Source organism: Ambystoma mexicanum, chromosome 3p (assembly GCF_040938575.1).
Source record: "Ambystoma mexicanum isolate Mex_15411 chromosome 3p, UKY_AmexF1_1, whole genome shotgun sequence".
In the NCBI taxonomy this organism is placed as follows: Eukaryota; Metazoa; Chordata; class Amphibia; order Caudata; family Ambystomatidae; genus Ambystoma; species Ambystoma mexicanum.
Window position 1 is genome coordinate 205,019,021 of NC_090925.1, and position 25,402 is coordinate 205,044,422.

A 25,402-nucleotide genomic window follows, 5' to 3' on the forward strand; every position below is an offset into this window, starting at 1 on the left:
GTAGGTCCAATATGTCCTTAGGTCATCCCGTAAATGCTCTAGCATGACTCGCAACTGGGCCGCCTTGTAATGCAGCTTAAAGTCAGGAAGACCAAATCCCCCAAACGCCTTTGGGAGGGTCAATGTACTCAGCTTTATTCGAGCCCTCTTACCACGCCACACAAAGCGAAGGAGACATGCTCAAAGGATAGAAAAAAGGAGTCCGGGACAATACAAGGCAGAGATGAGAAGAGATAGAGAAGCCTGGGTAGCACGTTCATCTTCACAGATACCATTCGCCCAAACCAAGAGAGCGTCAGTGGAGCCCACCTATCCATGTCGCAGCAAACCTCGGCCAACAACGGGGGAAAGTTCAACTCAAACACCTTACTCAGGTCTCTGGGAATATCAACCCCAAGATACCTGGTACTGACTTTCTCTATTCGCATCCCAAACACCTCCGCTCTACCCCGAATATCTTTGTCACACACCCCCATGGGCATGATACAGGATTTAGAGACATTGATTCGGAGTCCGGAAAACTTTCCAAAACCACGTATCAGCTCTAACAACCGGGGAAGTGAGTCATTAATCCCAGACAGATACACTAGGATGTCGTCTGCAAAAAGAGACAGCTTGAAATAGAAGTCCCCACATCGCACCCCCGAGATCGCTTCCTCCCGCCTGACCGCAATGGCAAAGGGCTCCATAGACAGAGCATACAAAAGAGGGGATAGAGGGCACCCATGGCGAGTTCCTCTAAAAAGTGAAAAGCTCGGGGATGTAAAACCATTAACCAGAACGCTTGCAGATGGAGCATTGTATAGTGCTGAAACCCATCCACAAAACATGTCACCAATACCCATTTTTCAGAGCACCTTCCCCATGTAGGACCATTCAACACGGTCAAAAGCTTTTTCAGAGTCTAGCGAGAGGAGATAAGCCTCAGACCCTTGCTTGGACACCTCGTACATTAGGTCTAATGTTTTTCTAACATTATCAGAACCCTGCCGTCCGGGATTAAAGCCCACCTGATCTCCGTGAACCAAAGAGGGAATAAGTTTGGATAACCTGGTCGCCCGGATTCTGGCCAATAGCTTCACGTCAACATTTAACAATGAAATGGGCCTATATGATTGACATAACGAGGGATCTTTCCCCTCCTTCGGGATGACCACAATGAGAGCCGACATCATGGAGGAGGGAAGACAACCCGCATCCAGGGCCGAGTTATACACCTTAGACAAATGCGGGGCCAACGTGGAGCGAAATGTCTTGTAAAAGCGGACGGTGAATCCGTCGTCTCCCGGTGCGGTACCGTTCTTCAAAGACGCAATAGCATCTACAACCTCTTGGGGAGAGATCGGAAGCTCCAAAGAGGCCGAACGCTCCTGCGGCAGACAAGGGATGGGAAGCGACTCAAAGAACTGATCCACATCTGACCCATCACCGGTATATTCAGAAGTATAAAGGGTCTCATAATATAACTTAAATTGTTCCGCAATTTTCTCGTCCCCAAGCAACCTTTCACCTCCCCGGCCAGATATGCAATTGACACGCCTACTATTACGGAGTTCCCTGAGTCTCCAAGCCAATATCCTGTCCGCTTTTTTACCCTTTCTCCATATACCGCTGCTTCAGGAACACAAGTTTCTTCTCCGACTGCCCCACAAGTAGAGCGGACAATTTAGCTCTAAGCAGCTGGAGTTTTTCCCGTTTATCAGGATCCATCTGCGACCTTAACTTGCCCCCCGGCTGAATAGCTAGAATCTGCTCCCTCAACTTTCGTTCCTCCCTAGTCCTATCCTTCCTCCTCCTCGCTCCCATTTCCATTAAGACCCCTCTGATTGTGGCTTTGAATGCATCCCACACTCCTCCAACCCCCACCTCCCCATTGTCATTTAGGGAAAAGAATTCAACGATAGAGTCTAGAAGAGATTGCCTTAGCTCCCTATCCTGTAGGAGAGAATCGTTGCATATCCACCGTGACTTACCCCGGGCCACCGGGGGAACCCTCAAGCTGACACGAACCAAATCGTGGTCAGACCATGGGACGGACTCTACCCCGAAGTCAGAAATATAATCATAAATCGAGGAGTCAACTAGCACATAGTCAATTCTAGAGAACGATTGATGCACAGAGGAAAAGTATGTATAAAGAGGGGCTCTATTACCAACATCGGGGTGAGCATCCAAAAGACCTAAGTCAAGAATCCGCCAACCTCCTTTGGGATCTAAGGTCGGGGCACGGGCTGGGGGGTTTCCTATCTTTGTCCGGATTCAGAACCATATTAAAATCTCCCCCCACAATTATCGCCCCTCTGCAAAATCCCTAATTTTTCAGCCCATCTCCCGCCAAAACACATCTTGATCTTCATTCGGCGCATACACTCCCACAAAGGTAAACAATCTACCCTTCACCTCCCCTTTGACCATAACAAAACGCCCCTCCGGATCTGCCTCATGAGCTCTAGGAGAGAAATGCGCACCTGACGAAACCATAAGCACAACCCCTCTTTTCTTTGCTCCACAGGATGATCGAAATAGGTATTGAATAGCCCTGTACTTAAAGGCGGGCTCCCTCCCCTTAACCCAATGGGATTCCTGCACAAAGAAAAAGTGTAGCTTTAAGCGGAGAAACTCTCTGAGCACCAGCGACCTCTTCGTCGGAGGGTTCAAGCCTCGCCCATTTAGAGACCCCACACTAAGAGAATAAACAAACTCATTCATAAGGCCAGCCACAAGACCACATGTAAGCTCTGCCCCCAAACCAAGGTGCCCACCGTTACATCAGAATAAAACACAGTGAACCCAGCAATCCTGGTAGCTCCAACCCCCCCCCATCCCTCCCACCCAACCCAGACCACCCCCCCACCCAACTTTTGAGCGCCTGAAAGGGCTGCAACATCGAACTGTCGAGCCTTCAGGCCACCAAGTGTCGCCTCCGCCAGGGCGAAAAGCCCCTCAAGGTCACATCATTTTCTGGGCCCCCCAGACCCAACGAAGAAAGAGAAGACAGAGAAACTGTAGACCAATCTCCCTCAGCAAAAGAAATAAATAAAAAAAAGCTCTGTGTCCAAAGACGGCTCATCTACATCAAACACATTTCAAAGATAGAATCATAAGGAGGTCACTGAATGTTCCACCCCCCATTAAAGTCGCTGTTTGCCCCGGGGACGGGGGCGCTATCTTTCTGTACTTCCTATGTCCCCGGACACATCACCGTCCCAGAGACTCCAAGTGATCCTTGCGGGAACCCTTAGCAGGATCATCATCCAACTTGACATGGTCCCGGGGAGTTCACTCAGCAGCTCATTCATTGCTCTCCTGATGTCAGCCTCTGAAACAAGAACATGCCTATCTCTGTCGAGCTTAAAGGAGAGAGAGAACGGGTGCCCCATCTATAACGCACCCCTTTTGACTGCAACCATCTCGTTAATGGCCCACAGAGTCTCCGTCGTGAAAGTGTGAACGCAGACAGATTCTGATAAATGGAGATCTTGGCGCCATTCCAGTCAATCAAACCTCTTTTACGAGCCAGCTCCAGCAGCTTGGTCTTCTCCCCATAGTAATGGAACTTCACCAGGACAGAGCGAGGGCCCTCGACACGGCCTCCTGCCCTATGGGCTCTATCAATGGTGGGGACATTGATATTCTCCCCTCCAAACACAAGGCTTATAATTTCTTTGACCTTCCGCTCAAGGTCCGCCTGTGCCTCTCCCTCCTGTTCTGGTATATTAAGGAACCTCAAGTTAGAGCGTCTCTCCCGATTCTCCAAATCATCTAGCTTGAGCGCAATCTTTTCCTCTTTCCTCTCAAGTTCTGCCAGCTGTAGATCAAATTGAGTCTCAAAGAGATCTGCAGAAGATTGATTAGCCTCAAGGGCTTGGACCCGGTCCTCCACATCATCCACTTTCTTATCCAGGGAATCCAATCTCCTCCCTATGTCTGCTCGAAAACCCCAGATCTCTTCAAGGAGAGCCGCCATACTGCGGCCCATATCCTGGGTGTCCAGATTCTCCGGTCAGCCAGAGTCCTGCATGGCGCTGTCGTCCCTCGAACCCTGAGGTGACCTCCGGAACCGCTGCAGCGCCCTCACTCCTTGCATCCACAATCGGGCTCCGGGACAGTAACTGGAGGTCAACAACCCGGTCAAGTCTCCCGCATGCGCGGAATTGAGGAGCCAATCTAGTCCAACACAAACTCCTCAGGAGTCCCGTCCTTCTTCCAGCAGGAGGAGGGTTAAAGAATAACGGGTCCAAGGCTAGCCCTCTGAAAACAGTGCCCGCGCATCCTTCAAGAGTAAGATGGCACCTGCCAAAATTCAGAGGGACCAATGTCACAATGGTTCAAAGTAGGTGTCCCCCAGGGAAAGGCTAGGGCTCCCCTCCGGTTCCCAGGTCACACCAACCCTTCCTCAACCAGAGTCCCACAAGAAATCCCTCACGTGGTCGTCCCCAGAAAAATGTTAGGGGGAGACCAATCCCAATGGCAATCACTCCGGAACTCTAGGGAGGTCCCCCGTGAAAAATCCACAAGCTCCACAGCCTCCGCAACCTACGCCTCCTTGGGGACCAAAACAGGGAGCGTAACCGAGATCGCACTCCTCGCACACTTGCCACTGCACAGGCAGAAGGCCACACTGCAACACAGCCTCCCGCCAATGTCCGCTGGAAATTTCAGGCCGCAGCTCCCTCCGCCTTCAGCTCGCCACACATTGCATATCACTTCCATCCACAGAAGTACTGCTCCGACCGGACAAGGGTGGGTAGGGGAGGTCCACCGACACAGACCTTAACTTCCACCTTTACTCTTCGGCCCCTCCCCCACCTCCGAGCCCCCGCACACCACGTGGCTTTCTCGCCGCGGTCCAGGCTTAGCGCAGACCACCTCCTCTCAGGTCTATGCGAGTCCAAACTCGCCCAACACTTCAGAGCACACTGGGCTCACTCACGGTCCTTTTCTGCTGCTTTCTCTCGTGCCCGAGCGGGTTACGGCCCACTGCCCACTGCACACCGGGCAAGGCGGGCACCAACCCGGCCGCCTGCACGCCAGGAACTCTGCCGCCCCTCCCCCACCGGCAGGCCACTCTAGTCTGCGCGGTTCCCTCGTCGGGGCTCCGGTTCAGCCCGAGATGCCTCCTCCTCGCACTGCCTCAATCTCCGTACTCCCGTCACCTCGGAGCAGCGGCTCTGCGCCCAAAGCGCTCTCCACCACCTCAGACAACCCCAGGGGGGTCGATTCGCCGTTTAAACAGGGCAAGGGGGGGCCCAGATGCAAACATAGGCCGCCCTGTAGAGGAGATCGGCTGAGGGAGATCAGCTCATCTCAGCGCCCCCTGGTGGCTCCCCGGAGCAGTGCTATTTTAACTCCCTTTCGGCGTAAGTATATTGCCACCCTTATTCTCTTTATGTAATTATATAAAAGTCTCACATTTCAGGCGGGGATTTCTATCACTTCAGCCATTCTTAGTAAATATTTTCTTCCTCTCCCCCCGCACCTCTGCTGTGCGTCCATGAGAACCCTGGCCTCCTATCCACAAGTCCCCTGACCTTTATCAGTAGTATACCCCATCTTCGAACTAGGCTGTGTCTTAACTGAAACCAACTTCTTCTAACGCAGACATAACTACAAATCAATGGCCCATCAGAAAATTCCTGTTGTGGCTAAACCAACATTTGCATTCCCTCTAGATTTGGGGCCTAGTGGCCGGGTACCTCTAAGTACCCTAAATTCTCCTAAATGAAGGAGAATGTGTAGGTAACACCCTGTCCAATTAGGGGGGTATATCATGCAGGTCACTATTACCAAAGCTATTGCCAAAACCAAACCTCCACCCTAGTTGCTCTGAAGCCATTGGCATATATTAAGTGTGTGAACCCAGTGTCTCTTACATATTTTGATGCACATTGTTACCTGGCCATCCATTATTTAACTTCTTCATTCTGCGGCATCTGTGTCATCTAGTTAGCGCCCATCCATGTGTCCACATCTTCAGTGGAATCAAAGAACAAAGACTTCCCATTATGTAGCACTTTTAATCTTGCAGGATATAGAAGCATATATTTTATGCCTTGCTTCTGTAGTCTCTCTTTCGTAGGGACGAATTGGCCTCTTCTTCGTTGAACCTGGATTATATAGTCTGGGTAGATTGCCAATGTGCTTGATCCTCAACGAATTTCCCCTCCATTCTTGAAGAAGGACAGTATCTTTTCTTTGTCTCTGTAGGCTCTTTCCACCGTAAACCCCTGAGAACGGGCTCCCGGGTCATTCTCCTGGAGAAGTAGATTTTCGATATACATGTTGGGGTTTCTACCTTCTTCTGCCTCTGGAAGTCCCTAAATGTGGATGTTGCTCCTTCTTGCTCTCCCCTCTGCATCCTCCGCCCTTTCTTGTAGCAATCACACCTTTGCCTGTAGCTCCTGCACATTCACCTGCAGTCCCTTGGAGGTGAGTGAAACCTCTCCCACCTTCTTTTCGGTGTCACTTACTCTCTACGCTAGATTCCGTAAATCTTGTCAAAGAAGGCCGATATCGATTTTTATTTCGCCAATTTGGGTCTACATGGAGGTCCACAATGCTGTAATTGCCTACAGTATTTTGTCATTTGTGCAGTGAGACAAAAATACAAGCTCATTCTCTGTTAATTACTCTTCCCTACTTGCACTTGGCAATTGTTTTGTTTCCCTTTTTTTGTGAACACTTCCATTTTCGTCTTTCTGGGCTGTGCAGCGCCCTTCTTCTTTGCCCCCTCTGACATCAGGACACCAAACCGAGTTCCGTTATTTTTTTAATCGAGGTAGCACGGCCAGTGGTGGACTGGGAACTAAAAGAGGCCCTGGAAATAATTATTGGGGACCAAAAGAGGCCCTGGAAATAATTTTCAAAGTGGCCCCATATCACACATTTTCACCAAGCCCAATGCTTTTCCTATATTCCTATTTAGAAATACCACACAAAAGAGGCCCAGGGTGCAGAGGCCCACCGGGAAATCTCCAGAGTTCCCTATATGCCAGTCCACCCTTGGTAGCACCAGAAACCTTTCCTTCACACCGGATGAATTATCCTATCGGTCCCAGGCTGCGCTCATCTGCTTGTCCTGGAGGCTTTGTCAATCACATGGGCAGCCTCCCAGTCCTCCCAAAGCCGAGGAACCCAGCACTTTCACTCTGTGCCGGTCGTGCCCGCCATTTTGGAATTGGTAGGTGTAGATATTTTGTGATCAATTTACTCTTTCAATGGGGCACCTCTTTGTATTTCTTCCATCCAGAGATCTTCCCAGAGATAGTACAATGCCTCACGTGTAAGGACAATATTTGCTCACTTTCCGGGTGCACAGAGAATCTTTATTTTTAGGATCCCTTCAGAGAGCTGGAGAATAACACGTCCGCCTCACATCGCTGCTGTCCACACCCATATATGTATGGGTGTGGACAACTTAACCATAACATATAGTTATGGTTAAGTTGCTGTTTCCATAGGAAGAGCACTTTTTGGGGGGCTTATAACTCCGCTGCACTTGGACGAATCCTCAACATACTTTGCAAAAAGAGTTTATGGGCTACTCCGAATTTTTCTGCAAAGTTTGGTGATGTTTGGTCCAGCGGGGGCAAAGTTATAGTGGGGGTCCCAAAACTTATTTTTTTCCCATAGACTGAATGGGGGAAAACTTTGCGCACGACTACAGGCCAAACTGCTGGACGGATTTCAATTAAATTTGCGGATAGTGGCAGCGGCTAGATCACGAAAGCGTACTTTTGTAAATTTTGTGACAATCCATCCAGTAGTTCCGTTAAAAATGATCAAAAAGTATGTCTCTAAAAATTAGTGATATCTATCTCCGCTCCGCAGTCACACTTCCCTGTTCGCGCCGTGGAGAAGATTGCAATTGTCTATTCCGTGGCGTGCTGGCCAGGACCATGTTGCGCTTTCACCGATTGGTTGTGGCACAGCGTGAATGCGGACATCGCCGCTAATATACCTAAACAAAGAAGACACCAAGGCACTTGTTACACTTATGGAACACTGTTTTGAAAGGTGAGCGTTAATGAGACTTGGTAGCAGAAAGTGAAACATTGAAGTATTCTTGTTAGGACTGTCGTACGGTACAGTGAAACTTGCTACTCATTGTACGAAATGAACTTACTGCGTCCATTTTACAATACATAAACAGCATTACTGCGGTCATACTGGCGGGAATCTGAGGCAGCCACCTGCTCTATTTCGTACACACAGCAGTTCCACACATGTACGGGAGTAACGGTTCTCATGAGTAGCCGCTGATATGTTGTTGCAAAATGAGAATGTATTTGCATTCGAAGTTTTAAATACAAGCTCAGTACGGCCGCATATTTGTCGACAACCATAAGGGTCAGTTGTTTTTTAACCTTGAGGTACAGGGAAAGAGCACAGAGAATGCAGGGAGTAACATTTAGACAAACATATCGTTTGATAAGGTTATGCTTCAAAAAACATTTGCACCGACCACGAAATATTAGTTCCCGTAGAGTCACTATTGCAAATAAACTACTGTCTGACTGCAGCCAACGTAATGGAGCCGGTCCACATCATGTAAGTGTATTTTTCCCGCCTATATACCGAGTTGACATTACATATTTACTTTGGGGAAAAAAATATTTTTTCCTAATGAATTACAAGGTTTGTGTGCCGTTTAATTTTTTTTCCCCATAATGGACATTGCACATTGTCGCCATTTGTAGGGTGCCAGTACATTCCTCAAATTAAATTAATATTTAGTAATAAAAGTATATGTTACAACTTTGTTTTGTGCAGAGGTTGCGTATTGATACACATTTTATTTCCACTTTTCCCCTCAGATACTTCCTTCCCCATTGTGATTGTCACGGATTACAGCTGCCGAGTGACGGCTTTTTTAACCGTCAAATGCAACTGTTCATTACCGGTTGTCTGTGCGTCATAATTCAGTGGGATGACCGTGTCGGACCTCTATGTCCTTACGCTGCTGTCGCCATAAGGAGTAACATCCCATCCTTTCTGGTGGGGTAGATCACAGCGGTTGACGTCATCTTGCACATCAATATGGAAGGAAAATGACTACTGTGGCGGCAAAGCTTACTTTGTGTGTGTGAAAGAAACCAACGTGCCCATTACCATTTTCATTGTCGACCAAAGACAGAAACTTACTATTTGTATGGAAATGTGAATAGGGCAATCATTTCGCACAGTTAATTGTGAAACACAACTTCTTTACTAATTGCTTAGGGCGATGATTTCGCTCAGTTTATTGTGAAGTAAAACTACTGTACTAATTCTTAAATGTTAGTGTTTTTTTTACAAATTTACTCTCTGTTTTCACAATGTGGCATGCTACGTTGCAGGCTGTAATGTGTTCTTTTGTACATGCTACATCACGGCACGTACATCAATATGGATGCATTTGTTTAAGCTGCCAAGGAACGTTATGCAGAAAGGTACTGCATACCACTTGCTTTGGCTACAGGAGGGTCAGGCCCATCTTATATGCTTTAGTGCCGTCAGGCCAATTTCTGTCACCGTAGGACCAATTTCTGTCACCTAGATGCCCTATTAACCAACATTAGTTCAGAATGATTACTATCTTCTTAAAAGCGGGAAAATGAGGTAAGGTACACTGAAAGTGTTTGCTGCACAGAAATGTTTGTAAAATAATACATGGTTACACCCTCCCAATACACATATCTTCACACCTTTCGACCTGTGCCACTTACGAAATTATGTGTCGAAAGGTGAGTGGTAATAGTGTTACTTCCAGTATTTCTAATGTCATTGCGCTTCCAATCACAGAGATTGTTTGAGATTTTATGTTAACGTAAGTAGACTACTCCTTTGCATTTTTTAAGCACATTTTTACAGAAAAAAATTACTACATGTACAACACATGTATGTAAAGGTCATTGACAACACCCGAAAAGGTTTATGTTGTGCATGTGATAGTGTTTTGATATTTAACAAGTGTAGTCCTGTACATAACAAATCAACGGTGCAGCTTCCGTCTCTGAGGGGTAGCCTCTATGTATGGCCACGATGTCAGGGATGTGGCTACTGGCGATTACTGGAAGGGACAAAACATTGCATTGAGGTCGCCATGTCCACCAGGGACTGCCTTTCTGGTCCTGCTCATAATCATACATTTCTCAAGGAACACAAATGTGGTGCTGCCTTTAAGGTCACACAGTTTCATTTTTGCATTCTGTAGCATGCAATGGAAAGCGAAGAAGGGTTTCTATCCAACACCCGTCTTCCCTTTATATGGTGGCCATCTTGAAAAAGGATTTGTTTTCTTCAGCCGGGAACGCCGGAGGCGTTCCGGTTGAAGACAAAAAATCCTCTTTCTTGGTAGCACGGGTTACTGCTGTAAAAATCTCAATTGCTTATGGCATTCATCCCCCACTCTTTGGGAAGGAATGGGGGTTAATGATCCAGATACGTCGGTATGCACTCTTGCTTATATTGTGTTGCACACTTGCCTTGTGGAGTTCTGTGCCGGAAATTTTCCAGTTACAAGTTCCTACAAGAATATACAATGTACTTCCACACTATCACCCAGTTACACATGTCGTTGTGAAGTAGGTATGACTTTTCGAGCACACCCCCATGCTGTGCGCCAGCATATGATAATGTGGAATTCTTCGCAAGGTGGGCAGTTCCTTCAAATGTTCCTTTACAGTAGTATGCTTATGTGTTACTATTAGAACCCTGATAAATGTAGTACAAACTTTTTGTGAAAGTACTGTTATGATGTATTTACACTACTAAAAACTTATGGCATTCAGTTAAAAAAAACTTTGTTAAAGGGACGTTATGGTTACGTTGCCCTCCCAAAAACCTGTAAAATTCACTACAAAAAAAACTTTGTTGAGGGGACGTTATGGTTAAGTTGCCCTACGAAAAACCTGTGCACTTCACTAAAAAAAAATGTTCGCCCTCCCCATTATGGTTCAAATTAAAACCGAAAAAACCCTGAAATTCCCCAGTTATGGCAGACTGAGCCCCCATACTTGCCATCACCACTGTGCACTGCTAACACTAACACCCAGAACATGAAAAATGTTTCCACTGTACATGCTCGCCCAATATGTGTCTTTTGGACCCACTAGGTGGTCATGGCCTTCGACCGTGGCCACTATACATGTCTTTCGGGCCCACTGTATATTTTAAAATACTACCGGGACACTAGCCACGGCCTTTGGCCATGTCCACTGTACATGTTCCCCAATATGTTTATTTTGGACCCACTAGGTGGCCACGGCCTTCATCTGTGTCCACTCAAGATATTGCTCTAATAGATTTCCTATACAGGTCCACTAGCCATGGACTTTGGCCTTGACCATACCACTATGTTTCTTTTTGGCACACTAGCCTTCGGCCATGTACACTTTCTATATTGCACCAGTCGGTTTCCTTGAAGTAACCAAGTTGATATGTCCTTCGGCCCCACCCATTACCCCCCACCTCATGGTAGCTGTAAAATTCCACTTTGTTTTGTATTATTCTAATTTTATTAACTCTCCTTTTTTCCCCCATAACCGTAGTTATATTAGCAATGCACTACAAATAGCCCCAGTTATCCGTAAACGCCCACAAATAACCGTGGTTATCTGTATAAAGGATAAAAAATCCAAAACTATTCCCTGTCCTCCCAGGTACTCACCAAGTAGCCCTCCTCTTGCCAAGCTCCCCCCAGACCTCTCAAGTCCAGGTCTCACTAGCTATGGCCTTCGGGCGTGGCGTCTGTGCGCATTGCACTATTATCTTTCTTTTCGGCCCACTAGTCATGGCCACTGTCCATATCAAACCATTAATCTGTTACCAAACACCCATTGCCCTCTAGCCAGTAGATGTAGGAACTGCAGATGTTAAACCTTTGATTTCCAGTAACAAATTCCTGCTGTAAAGTAGCAGTTCGCTGATTCCTGTAATAACAGCAATAATGGCTTACAATTAAAACGTGTCCACGTCCTCACAGGCACTCAACATGTTTCCCCCCTTCTTTTTTCCAGTTCCCCTCACTTCACTCAATTGCTTTTTCCCTCCCTAACGCTCTCCCATCAACCCCTATCACCCATCGATTTGTGTGACATATGTTGTTTCTGAGCACATCTTGCTGAGTTGCGCAGTAATCTCATGAGTTTCCTGTGGTCTTCCTCCTGACAAACAAGAATGTTTTATCCGTAACTGGCTCCTCGACCCACCCGTAAATCTGCTGCAAAGGACCAAGGCTGATATATATAAAGGTTTTAAGGAACAGGGTGGCACCCCCTTGCCTCTGTCAAATATTTTAAAAACTTCTGGATGGATTTACCCCAAACCAGTCAAAGAAATTAAGTCAATGCTTCCTGCCTAAACTCTTTCTTATTTGGTTGCAATCTGCCCAATGTTTTTCACGCTACTGCGTTTCAAAAACGGTGCTTTTTCTCTATGGGAAAATGAATGTGAGTTGGCTGAAAACAGCGTTTTTATGTTTTCTTAAAAACGTTTTAATTTTCTAATGAATCATTAGCAAAATGTCCACTTTAGTGGGGCCCCTGACAAGCTGTTTGCATGTCACCCAAATCCATCCAGCAAGTCAAATGTTATTAGCCTCGTTCTGCTGTAAAACGCACCAAGGGCCATAGAAATATTTTAAGGAACAGGGGGCACCCTTTTTTCTGTCAGATATTTTAAGAATTACTAGATGAATTTAGCGGAAACCAGTCAAGAAATGTAAGTCAATGCTTTGTGCCTAAATTGTTTCTTAAATGGTCCAAATCTGCCCAGCGGATTTCATGCTATGGCTGTTCAAAAACAGCACTTTTCCTCTGTTGGAAAATGAATGGGCTGAAAACTGTGAAACTGAGGTGTTTTGTTTCCTTAATAATATTTTCATTTTTGTAACATATTGTTCCCAAAATGTGCAGTTTGCAGGGACCCTTGACAAACTTTTTTCGTTTTGAGAATTTCATCCAAATACATCCAGCAAGACAAACGTCATTAGCAATAGAATTTTTGGATAAAATGGCTGCTTTTTCATTTCTGAAAATCCTGTCAACCTCTCTGCTGCAAAGCACTGTGGGAGACATATCTAAAATGTTGGGCGAAGGGGGCATCCCCGTCTCCATCAACGGACGCTATAACCCCAGGCTCCTCCTGGAAATCGAGTCAGAGCTTTATGCCCAAGCTGTTTTGCACCTGGTCCAATTCTGTCCAACGGTTTTGGCTGTGTTCGAGAGCGCAAAGATTGAATTTTTCTCTATGGGAAAGTAAATGGCGACTAGGCTGAAACAAATTTTTGAAATAATTTTAATGGATCTTTCCCAAAATGCCCAGTCTGTGGGAGCCCATGACTACAAATTTGTTTGCAACATTTCAGCCAGATCCGTCATGCAAGTAAAAAGGAATAAGCAATTAATTTTTCAGGTTTCCTGTGGGACTCAATACACAAATATACTGCTGGGCACTAATATATATATATATATATATATATATATATATATATATATATATATATATATATATATATATATATATTTGCCCTATACGTTGAGGGCACTACTGTTAAGACAATGATCATTTACATTGCACATTTTATTTTTAATGCAGGAAAATGGTGCTGCTCCAAAACCAATGCATAATGGTCTCCTTCGGTTTCTATGCCATCATTTTTCTGATGACACCGACATCTTATTCTCCTTTCCCCAATTCACTGCGGATTGATCCCCTCACACCTCTAACGGGATCTCTGCCGTTGATCGCTGGATGGTGCACGTGCCCTTATTCTCAATTCTTCTAAAACTGCAGTAATCCTCCCTCTGTCCGCCCACCCCTCACATACCCAACCATCCATTATTTTTACTTTCATACTGGTGCCAGTAACTCCTCCTCCTAGGCCCATAACCCAGGTGTCCACTTGGACAGCACCCTCACATTTCAGCAGTTAGCCACATCTACCGGCATGCTTGGATCAACCTCCTAAACCTCTGCAACACCTCTGCGCATCTCGCCTACCACTCTAGTAAGATTCTGATCCTCACCCTAGACCTCAACAGATGGGATTGCGGGGCCAGCCTCCTCGTCGGACTCGCCCTCTATCCCATTGTCGTTCTCAACAAAGTACTGAGGTTTGCACTAATACCATCTGCAACTTCTCACCCACCTCTGCTCTACTCACTGCTGGCAGCTGCCCTTACCTACCACTTCCCCATGATGAGAGCTTCCAGCCAAGCGCTGCCACCTCTCTGACCATCATATATGACCAATCCCAAACTGGCAAGGGAGGCCTATCCCTTTCATTAATGTTTGTAGAACCTTTTAGTTGATACTGTGTTGAAATAAGGATTTTTTGTGTATCATTTTCATTTGGTATCACAAAGCCGAATTCAGAACAGTCTACACAAAGAACCCAAAATGTTATATGTGTCTTGCCCGACACAACAGAATGGATCAGTCATGTAGCCAAGGAAGGGGTCTGCAACCCGTTGCCCTTCCAGATGTTTTGGACTACAACTCCCATGATCCCCCACTATTGAGGCTGCTGGTTAGTGCTGTTGGGAATAGCTGGACAGCCAAAGGTTGCAGACTCTTCATAAAGAGGACATTTGTTTGGCACGCTGACCTCTACGTGCGTTTATGCTCGCAGCTACTGCCCGAGCACCACCCATAGGCGCTAGAGGCTGGACCTAAGCATGTGCATCTCCCCGAAAGAACACCCGCAGCCACCTACCCTGAGCCGGCGACACCGAGCCACGCAGACCACAGCACACACGAGGAGCAGCAGCAGAGCCAGGGCGATGATGCCGCAGAGCGCCCAGACGCGCCAGTCAGAGAAGGACGAGAGCCTCTTCTCCTCTGTGGAAGGAACGGAGAGATGGGTGAGCTGCAGGCATCCGCCATCCAGAGGCCTCAACGTGTGGCAGCAAAGGCTTGCAAATAATGATTTCACTGGCCGAATTAAGATCTCGGCTTCTTGTTTTTCTTCACCCTACCTCCTATGTGTCATAGTTAATTAATTAATAAACATTATGGTTTGTTAAGACATTGCAACCGTGAACAAAATAAGTAAACCTTAATATTTGCCTGATACTCAAAGAAAATCAACCTGAAAATGTAACCATCTTTAACATGATATGCACAAGAATTGCTCTTACTCGAGGCTAGAGTCACACGACATAAGAGAGTATAATTGTTGTGTATTAACCACACCTAATATCTTTAGAATGTAAACGTATGCCCTGTGTGCGTGATGTACACGTGTGTACTTCGTTCTTACTATTACAAAGCCTATTCAATGTGTTTTTCGGCCAGTGTATCTGTGGATGGTTGGTGTAATATGGTAAGAATATGTGATATGTGAAATTACCACAATCTGTGCTATTATAATGTCATAACTTGTCTTTGCGTGCAAGTTATCTAGAAGTGCTGCAATAGTTAGTTTTTGGTTTTAAGTTGGCTCTTGCGATATATTGCCATGGGATGGATATAATAGGTTGTGGACCTTATAAGGTATTTTGTATGAGGAGACCTATCCAAAGCCAGATCAAGCAAAGCACCTATTGGGTCCCTTTATAGCAAGTGTTCCTTGCACGAAGGGGGCCACCAACATGACCACATTTACAAAACAAAGTTTAAAAGTAAAGCTTAAAAGCAGATGAAATGCCTTACTTTCACTCTCAATTTAAAAAAAAGAGTAAATAAATGGGGATTGCAATAAACCATCAATATTATGGTGTGCTGAGAAAAAAGAAAGACACAAACCCTTCTACCGGCAACGTGATGGTAGAATAGGCCGTTTCAGTTCAAAAGTCACAGATACACAGCGCCACCCCTGGGCCATTACTGGAAGGTCACTTCCAGATCAGAGCTACACAACAATGCACTGTGGATATGTAAATTAGCTGGACAGCTTGTTTTCTGCTTCATATGGGGAAATTGCAATCGTCTTATAGGGCAGTGCTATTTCATAACATAGCTTTTATCAACCCAAGACTGGTAGCCCTGAAGGATGCAATAACCAACCACACATGCGTTTCCCCCCCTCATTGGGGGTTGTCAGTGCAGTGTAGATTGACATCTTGTAGATTGCAGCATTGGGGCATGTGTACCAATATTATGGTGGGTTTGGAAAAAAACAAGAAAAAACGCTCCTTCCTGAAAAGTGATAGTAGAAGGGGCCATTTCAGCTAAATGTCGCGCATGTGCAGCCGCACACAGTAGCTATAACTGGAATATGCATTTAGCAAACACTAAAACAAGTGAGTTCCTTGAGAGTCTGTTACGCGTTCATGAAAATCTCATGCAGGTGTGAAGGCATGTGTCTGTGAACGTGAAAGAATGCACGAAGAATGCACGAAGAATGCACATACACAGGTAAGCCAAAGTTAGGTGCTTGAGGCCCTCAATCTTGGGCAGGGAGTGGAACATTAGAATGAGACTGTGTCGTTTTTGGGATTACTGCAATTTTAGGGCTAAAGGTGCTTTGTACCTAATCAAAGATAATTAGGGTAGCGGGAGAAGGTGGTGTTTTATTGTCTGTTTAAGAATAAAGAATATTTATTTGCTGGAGAAAACTGGAGTAAGATGCTGAATCTATTCAGATGGTGTGAAACTATTTTTATAGCCGCTTTTAATTGTTTTCTGATAGTTGTTAGTTATACTTTAGTTTTGGACATATTAGTTTGTTGCCCTCTCCTTTGTGCTTTTATGTGTTTGGACAAAGTAAGGCAAAGGTGAGATGCATGGCAAGGTGGGTTTGGTGGTTTTCGTTGAGTTTCTCCTGATTATGTTGGCAACTATAGTGACAGTTATTTGGGAGATAAGGGGCCTCATTACGAGGTCCCGGTCTGGTACAAATGCCAGAAGAATTGCTAGTAATACCGCTAGCTGCATTTTTACCGGACCGGGAAAACGCAAGTTTGCCGGTGGGGGCTCTGATCTACCGGCAGGCCTAACCTGTCGGTAGGTCAGGCCCCTACCGGCAAAGAAATTCTGGAATCACCGACACGGTCCTTCCGGCAATCACATCCCATGGAGTCCATTTGGACTCCATGGGATGTGAACGGACCACCATCTCCGCTGCTGGTAATATCCCAGTAATACCGGGATATCAGGTGGCGGAGACAGTAGGGGCAATTTCCCGGTATCCCGCCAGAATAGCCGGCGGGAAACCCGGAAGCCTTTAATGAGCCCCATGTGTTTACAAACCTCTATAAATTGCATTGGTTTTTTGGAGACGGGTGTATTTTTAAACGTCACTTGTATGAGTACTTAAGTTTTACATTTTAGAGGGGTGCGCTGGTTAGGTGAAGCGAGGCGGTGGCTGGAAGGCGTGCACCCTAGTATAGATGGCCAGTAAGTGATCAAAAAAGAATCAGTCCACTCTAGGGTAAGGGCAATGCAATTTAAAATGCGGCGTGTCTGAAAAATGGTGCTTAGAATGTGTCGATCCAGTAGATGTATAAGAACAAATCTAGGTCTTCTTTGCATTTAGCAAAAGATGAAACACAAGGAGGCCTTGCTTATCATCTACCTATTCTTTACAGCCACTGAGAGCAAGGCACTCCTATTCTTTACAGCAACTGAGAGCAAGGCACTCCTATTCTTTACAGCCACTGAGAGCAAGGCACTCCTATTCTTTACAGCCACTGAGAGCAAGGTACTCCTATTCTTTACAGCCACTGAGAGCAAGGCACTCCTATTCTTTACAGCCACTGAGAGCAAGGCATTCCTATTCTTTACAGCCACTGAGAGCAAGGCACTCCTATTCTTTACAGCCACTGAGAGCAAGGCACTCCTATTCTTTACAGCCACTGAGAGCAAGGCACTATGCTGCAGTAGAGACCTTTATTTAATGTTATTCAAATCACTTAGATTGGGTAATATTGATCGGAGGGATTTTAAGACAATTCCTATAGTCTATGGCCACCCCCTCCTTTTTCCCGGGACTATCCTGGATGATTAATACATAATCAGGAGATTTAAGTAAAGGTTCATCTAAATGAGATGGTTTACTCAACCAAGTTTCCAATGTAAATAGGGCCTCCTTTTCTAGGCTTCCCACTCCCAGGCGTGTAAAGTGGACTATGGTACATCGAGTGTTAGCTAAAGCACACTTTAGCATGGCCCCCATGAGCTTGAATGATTGTGGGTCCCATCACGAGTTGGGCGGCAGCCCTTAAATGCAGCGGTAACAGTGTTAACGTCACATTTACTGCTCTGACCAATCGCGAGTCCGGTGTGTTTCCCCCCAGCTCAGAGCTGGGGCGAAACACGCTGGAAAAATACCTATTTTTGGCGAAATTGCCGCCAGCGGTATTACCATACGGTAATTGCGCCAAAAGTTCCTTATGGACCCAATGGTAACGGGGAGTAACGCTTAGCGCCCAACCCGTGATTGGGCGGTAATACCGTCGGACGGGTGGGCGCTAACGCAAATAAAGTTGTCGGGTATCCCAGCCGGGATACTGCCCAACTCATGATGAGGCCCTGTGTCTGCCAAATTGACTATGTTAGATATCCTTTAGAAGGTGGATGCAAGGAGTGGGCTGCCTGTGGTCTGAGGAGGGACATGATTGTGAATTTAGAAATAGTTTCCAATGCCATTTAAGAGGATTTTTCCGATGGGCCAGGAGGGTGGAGTCAGGCCAACTGTCAGGTAAGAACTGTAGCTCCGTTGATGGGTAAGATCGATGTAAAGGCATACTACTGTATATACTGGATGCACAAAAAGGGCTTAGAGTACCAGTTTCCCTGATGTGCAAACAGGCATCAATGCCAAGCCTCACTTACCGGAGCCAAAGGCAGTGCTTGGGCCAACTCCCGACCCTTTGGGTCACGGGCCGGAGAGATCGACTGTTGTCGACATTAAGGAACTGCAGATTGTGTAAAATCAATAATGTTCTTGAGACTGCAAGACATGTCTTGACTCAATGCAGTAGTATGACAAACATAATATATCAACATATGGGAAAGTATACGCATGACTCTGTTACAATCTCTAAGGCATTATTTTGGCATCACTGCCTAAATTCCGAAAATATCCACATTTTTACTGCTCTATATAACATCTGGTTGGTCATAGAGGGAAAATTGGGTATTAGGATCTGAATAGGCAGCATTATCTTCACCCTGGTGTGGAGATGGGATACATCTTTACATCTTTACTAGAACCCCTTCTTGGCCATGCGTGACTCTGTAATTGTGAATCCTGTAATTAAGAATTCCAACTGCTAACCGCTCTTCTAAATATTATCAGTATTTCGTATCCTGGTGAGTTCGGATGTGATTCCCGCAGGATCTGATTTAGGGCGATCTAGGTTGTCTCAGGTTCTATAATGCACGATTGCGTCTGGGCTAGATTTATTTGCCTATTGTGAATCCTGTAATCATGAATTCCAACTGCAAACCGTTCTCCGAAATATTGTCAATATTGCGTATCATGGTGAGCTCTGATGTGATTCCCACAGGGTTTGATGTAGGACGATCTAGGTTGTTTTAGGTTTTAGGTATTAGGTATTAGAATGATTGATTGTGTCTAGGCTAGATAGATAGACAGATAGATTTATTTATTTATTGCTATTTTATTAGTATTGTTAAATTTAGTTGTGTAATCTTAATTCCATTATTGTATTTTGTTGTTATTTATGTGTAAAGTTTATTAGCTAAACTGTAACACATTAAATAAATAAATAAAAAAAAATAAAGGCAGTGCTTCATTTGTGGCACTTGTTTTTGAGCCCCAGCACTTATTGTTTCAGACTCACTTTAATTATGAAGTGCTGATAGTCAGTGCATCCATCAACCTCAATGAGCAGGTGCGAGCTGAGGTGTAACCCCAAATATGTCGGCACTGTGGGGGGCAGCTAGGGGTGCTGGTAGCAGTGGTGGGGAAATGCCCACCCGCAGAGACACAGGAGTGCTAGAAAATATTTGGGCCTGAGCACTTATATTTTTTACAAACTAAGCACTGACCATAGGGACTGTACTACATCAAAAATGCAGCGTGTCGAGACGACCCGGCACAAACAGCCTTCATGGCAGCGCTTTGTGCAGTCACGCATCGTTTGCGCCTGTAGGGCTCTAAAAGATGATGTCCTAGAAGGGAAGCCTGGCCAGTGTAGCCGGTCAGTATTTAAATATTTGTAAAAATGAGTCAGGTCATTAGTGACTGTGGAAGTGTAGGCTTATGGGTAAGGAACCCTGGTTCCCATTCGAGCTTTCAGCTTGTGATATTTATGATCAGGCTTGGGAACCTGGGTCAGGTAACCTTTACTTTTGTATCTTCAGCTCTCAAAGCAACAGGAGGGCACCAATCATTTCCTCTTAGTCCTTTGCCGCGTATCCTGAGGATTGGATAAGGACTAAGCCACCTTTGTCCATTTGGCTACTCGCCCACGGTCAAAGGAATTGAGGCAACCTATGTGTGCCTGGGCCCCAGATGAGCCACCTGTACCCCTGAATTACAGTGGTCTTCACTAGGTAGACTTATCACACGGCAGTGTGTTATTATCATTCTGGAGTGGAGCCCCAACTTTCTCCAGGCTTTCGCTGTGACTCCCCAAAATGGCACTCTTGCAGGCTAGGATGGGGCAGAGTTCTGGTCGTGCTGTGTTGTGGGATCAGTTTCAGAGAGGATGGATAATGTCAGGGTCTGAGGTGGAGCTTTATTGCAGTGGGTTCTGACAGGAGAAATGGTCTAGTCCAGAAGCTAAGAGTGGGGATCAGGCCAAGGAGGCGGGGCTTAGCCAAGTCAATTCCACTTCACCTAACGCCTTTGAGCAAGAGAAAGGTCTCTGCTTCCCTACTTGTCCTGCAATAGAATGGAGGCCATAAAATCCCAATTTCTGGATTGTTCTTCCGTGGCGGGAGGAGTACTAGACATCACAAATGGAAGTCACCCCCACAAGCAGACATTCCATACAAAATTAGTCCAAGGTGGCAGGAAGAGTTTACGAAATCACCTACCCAATATGTGGGGTGCAGAATGGGGAGAGGTTGACTAGGAGGAAGACAGAGATGGAATTACCCAAATAAATCCAGCCCAAGCGGTGGGCCTGTAGTTGCAAGTCTCTAGGGCAGTCTCTTCAGCAGTTTCCCTACGATGTATCGCTGGTCAGACAGTCCAGGGAAGGTCCCACTGGGAGACGGATGGGTGACCCTCTTCTTCTTCTTCGCAAGTCAGAGGTTTATGGATGAACTGCAGGAACCAGGCAAACTCTACTGTTTTACATCCCAAGGAAGTCCAACTTAATTATGGTCTGAGCACTGTCGGGATAAGGCAGTCTATCTGTGTATAGGCACGTTATAAATGCCATATCATATAATATCATATCAATAGACTTATTAATGGAGAACCCAAAGCTGTCCAGGGATTGCTGCAGTCTGAACAGAGTCTAGAACCAGTAGACATCAAGCCACATGGACTTATGGAATCCAGTGAAGCAATGGCAGTTGTAACGCTGTACAGTTCTCTTTTAAGGAAAATTGAAAATATATACATCAATACCACATCAACAAAGGTGGACAGGTAACCAAAAGAAGCCATGGAAATAATTTTCAAAGTGGTCCCATGTTAGACATTTTCAGCAAGCCCAACCCCCTTCCTATGAGAACATTTGGAAAAACAATAGGTTACCACCCAAAAGAGGCTGAGGGTGCAGAGGCCTACCGGGAAATCTCCAGAGTTCCCTATTGGCCGGTACACCCCTGCACATCGACCTTTGAGACCATTCTACTCTCCTTTGGAAGAATTGACATGTAAATCTAGCCAATGTACATGCAACGAGGATCCCCACTGGACCAGATCAAGCAGAAAGTGCAGGGTGTTCTGCCCTCACCACCTCCCACCTGCATACCTATGTTAAAGTCTGCACTTTGTAGCAGGTTTTCACCGTTGTAGAGGCTGCACCGCCACAGGCCGAAACGCACCGGGAACATCGACAGAGTGATCCGGAAACTCCCAGCACCCCTGACCAAGTGGTCATCCTCTGTAGAGCTGTTGACCTGAGTCCATTTCAGCACAGTCTCACTGGAGTGGCTAGATACCTCACAGATCAGGTCCACCTGGCTCGCAGGGGCCACAGGACCCGCAGGAAAGGCAGAGACTGGTGAGTAAAACAGAAATAAAAGGGTCTTTAATGTAACAAACTGGTATGTATGCCGTAGTCCAGCATTGGCCAAATCTGTCATACGGGACAGTGGGCAAATGCACAGCCACACTAACTGCATTATAAAACCAATGGTGGCCCAAACAATGAGTCGAGCAATAGTATTTAGCCAATTAACCCAGCACAGCCTTCAGCCATCATCAGTTCACCTGTAATTAGCTCCCTGGTCCCTTAGCGGCTACCGCTAAGGGCGCATGGTAAAACCAGGCGCCCTTAGCGGGACCCGCTAAAGGACCTCGTAATGCGGCGGTAACGGGTTAATGGCAACGGCACCCTTACCGTTGCCGTTAACCCCTTACTGCCGACCTCGAAATGAGGCCCCTAGTGCTGTGATGAAGTTTAGATGCATAGACCACTAAAAAAGAGAAGCAGAGTCTGGTGCACTTTTTATAGTCAAGTGCATTTTTTTGTAATGTATTATTATTTTGCTTTGTGTTCTATTTTGTGCATGGGTGTTTTAGTAAGATTTGTACTTGCAAACGAAGAGGACGCACACAGCACTATCATCAGCACTATATTTGCGTTGGCGCCAATGACGTTTGCTCATGGACATTCAATCGTAGCACCACTTCTGTATTCAAACTAATACTTGTACTTTTCCTCCCCTCTATAAAAGAGAGACTGCTGGAATTCGTATGTATTCATGCGTATTCCTCGGTAGACCCCCCAGGGGGGGCATCAGAGGTCTCAGGTAATATTATCTCCCCCAATAATATTGCGCTTTTGCGTCTGATAAGGAATGGGGCAGGGTTAACTCTGATTGGCATGTGGTCTGCACCCTTCTGTAATGGCACAGAAGAGAAGCAATGATGCAAGGCCATGCTAAACGGAAGATTTCCCCTTCACTAAGGAGCCATAGCAAAGCATTTCTGCCAATCACTTGTTTCTGCTTTCTCAGGAGTTTGATAAATAACCAAAAAAACATACTTGTCAAGACCTTAATATTTTACAAAGGTGCTCTGAAGCGTTTCTGTGACTTGGTAACACAGGAGGGAGTTCCTAAAAGGTGGTAATGTCGATCATCAAAAAAGGGTGACAGAGTGCCAAGTTAATGACAGACTAGGTGGTGTCCTAGCGCCAAGGCTGCACTGGACGTTACCTTTATTTATTTATTTATTTATTTGCATTTATAAAGCGCACACACAGGCCAGGGGCATCGAGGCGCTGTTACAAGAATATGTCTTCGTTGCAGAACATAGGAGGCAGCGGGCAGGGAATTTTTTTTCTCTGCAACGTTTCTGTCAACAGGAATGTCAATGTGGGGGGACAGTAGCCTCAGGGGGAGAGAGTCTGCTCCACATGTCGACAAGTGATGTCTGCTTGCCGTTCTGTTAACTGCCTCCCCTGTTCCCTTCCTCCTCAGCCTGTTTATTTTCATCTGAAAGCAGCGCAAAGCACCTTCTACATTAAGCAAAGACATCACTGCACTCTATTCTGGCTTAAGTTGTCACGCTTGTGCTTGGGATGAAGAGCTTGTGCAAGGACTGAAAAGACACACACATGCACAGACACACGCAGACACACACACAGGCACACACACAGGCACACACACACGTGTTTCCATCATTCCTCCTGAAGATGAGATTTCTAGGCTTCACCAAATCCATGAGTTCCCTCTTCAGGTCCTCATGCTCACCTCTCAGGACACTAAGATGAAACGTCCTCTTCAGCTCCTTCCTCGGGAACTTCACCAACACGGTGTACCATCCGCCATCATGGAACTGGACCCTGGGCAGGGATAACGACAGATCTGAGGGCCCTGCTGCTGGTGGCTCCCCACATGCATTGCTCCAGCAGACGCCATCTTTGCTGATATTCAGAAGCCTCTGTGCTTGCCCCAGCATGTCCTTGTCGTCTGATCGATAGAGGCCTCCACCTTTCACTTCTAGTCGCTCGTTGAAGGGTTTGCCTCTGATGTTGAAGGTGAACACACAGGGGAGCGGCACGGTGTCATTAATTCTGGAGTATATGGTTGTGGGCCCAGGCAGAAAACCTGCATGTGTTCCAGGTTGCCGGAAAGAAAGAAGGAATACCATGAAAGTAGATGTTGACAGTGATAGTCAATAAACATAACTTTTTACTAGATCATTTGAGTGTGGTCTCAGTTTTAAAGATCGCTGTGCAAAAGTTGGAATTGAATGCCGGAGAAAGGATGTCCTCTGAAACCTTTCATGTTGCCCTTCTTATGTTGGATATCTAACCCCCGGGCAGTCCACCGCTCTGTGTATCTCCACTTAACCATTCTCCCAAACCCCAGCTCAACCAGTAGACCACTTCTCCAATAAACAACTTAACCTAAGCCTCAGGTAACCATGTAAACCGGAGCGCCTCTCAACGAGACCACATGTCAAGTTAATCAACACAAACATCTTGAGGTTGACACTTGACCACATGTCAAGTTAATCAACACAAACATCTTGAGGTTGACACTTGACCACATGTCAAGTTAATCAACACCAACATCTTGAGGTTGACACTTGACCACATGTCAAGTTAATCAACACAAACATCTTGAGGTTGACACTTGACCACATGTCAAGTTAATTATGATACTACATCATAAGGCAGTCACTTCATCGCATGTAAACACCACCAGTGGACCACACCTTAACCAGATCACATGTGCACGTGCTCGGTTTTACACAGCACAAGACTAGGTGTGAAGCAATGGAATAATGCACAACACGGGGATACAGTGATAGGGCAATCACCTGACACCCCAACCACTCAACCCCACCTGACATCTAAACTCGACCGCATCTCAACAGGTCTACTTGCTGGCATCTCAGCCAAACTACTGGACCAATCCTCATTGTATTTATAGAAGACAACTCCATGTTGCCACTAAACCACAGGGGACGTTAACCACATCTGCATAACTGCTCGACCACATCTTAATTCACCACTATACCATATAGCCAAATCACATTTCAATGAACCTACAGACTCCATTTAAATGTAAAAACTAAACCATGTCTCAATGTGGTCAGTTCTTAGTTAAGCCATTACATCACACTGTAACTTAAAAACTAAATCCCATCTCAATCTATTACCTCCCTGACCTCATCTCACTCTGTTACTCCATATTTCAATGTATCCATACAAAGGATCTCAATTTACCGGTTTTATGTAAAAACGACTCAATGAAAAATGTGTTTGGTAATAAGGTCAACTTAATATGGTTGTTTTTTCAAGGTTACTTTTGCAAAAGCATTTTCTTTGTGATGGAGGTGTGAGACCACCATACCTTGCTTCTTCCACCACTC

At 45.8% G+C, this 25,402-nt stretch overlaps 1 protein-coding gene across 2 annotated transcripts in view; it reads right to left on the reverse strand.

Annotated features, from left to right (window-relative positions):
• The window catches only part of CD4 (CD4 molecule), a 132,822-nt gene that overhangs the window by 18,925 nt on the left and 88,495 nt on the right, over window positions 1-25,402 (reverse strand). For both annotated transcript variants that reach the window (XM_069650651.1, XM_069650652.1), the window contains exons 6-8: window positions 23,773-24,129; window positions 21,825-22,073; window positions 14,699-14,823 (exon numbers count right to left, since the gene is read on the reverse strand). In XM_069650651.1, the coding sequence (XP_069506752.1) occupies window positions 14,699-14,823; window positions 21,825-22,073; window positions 23,773-24,129 (731 nt within the window). The remainder of the gene's footprint in view (window positions 1-14,698; window positions 14,824-21,824; window positions 22,074-23,772; window positions 24,130-25,402) is intronic.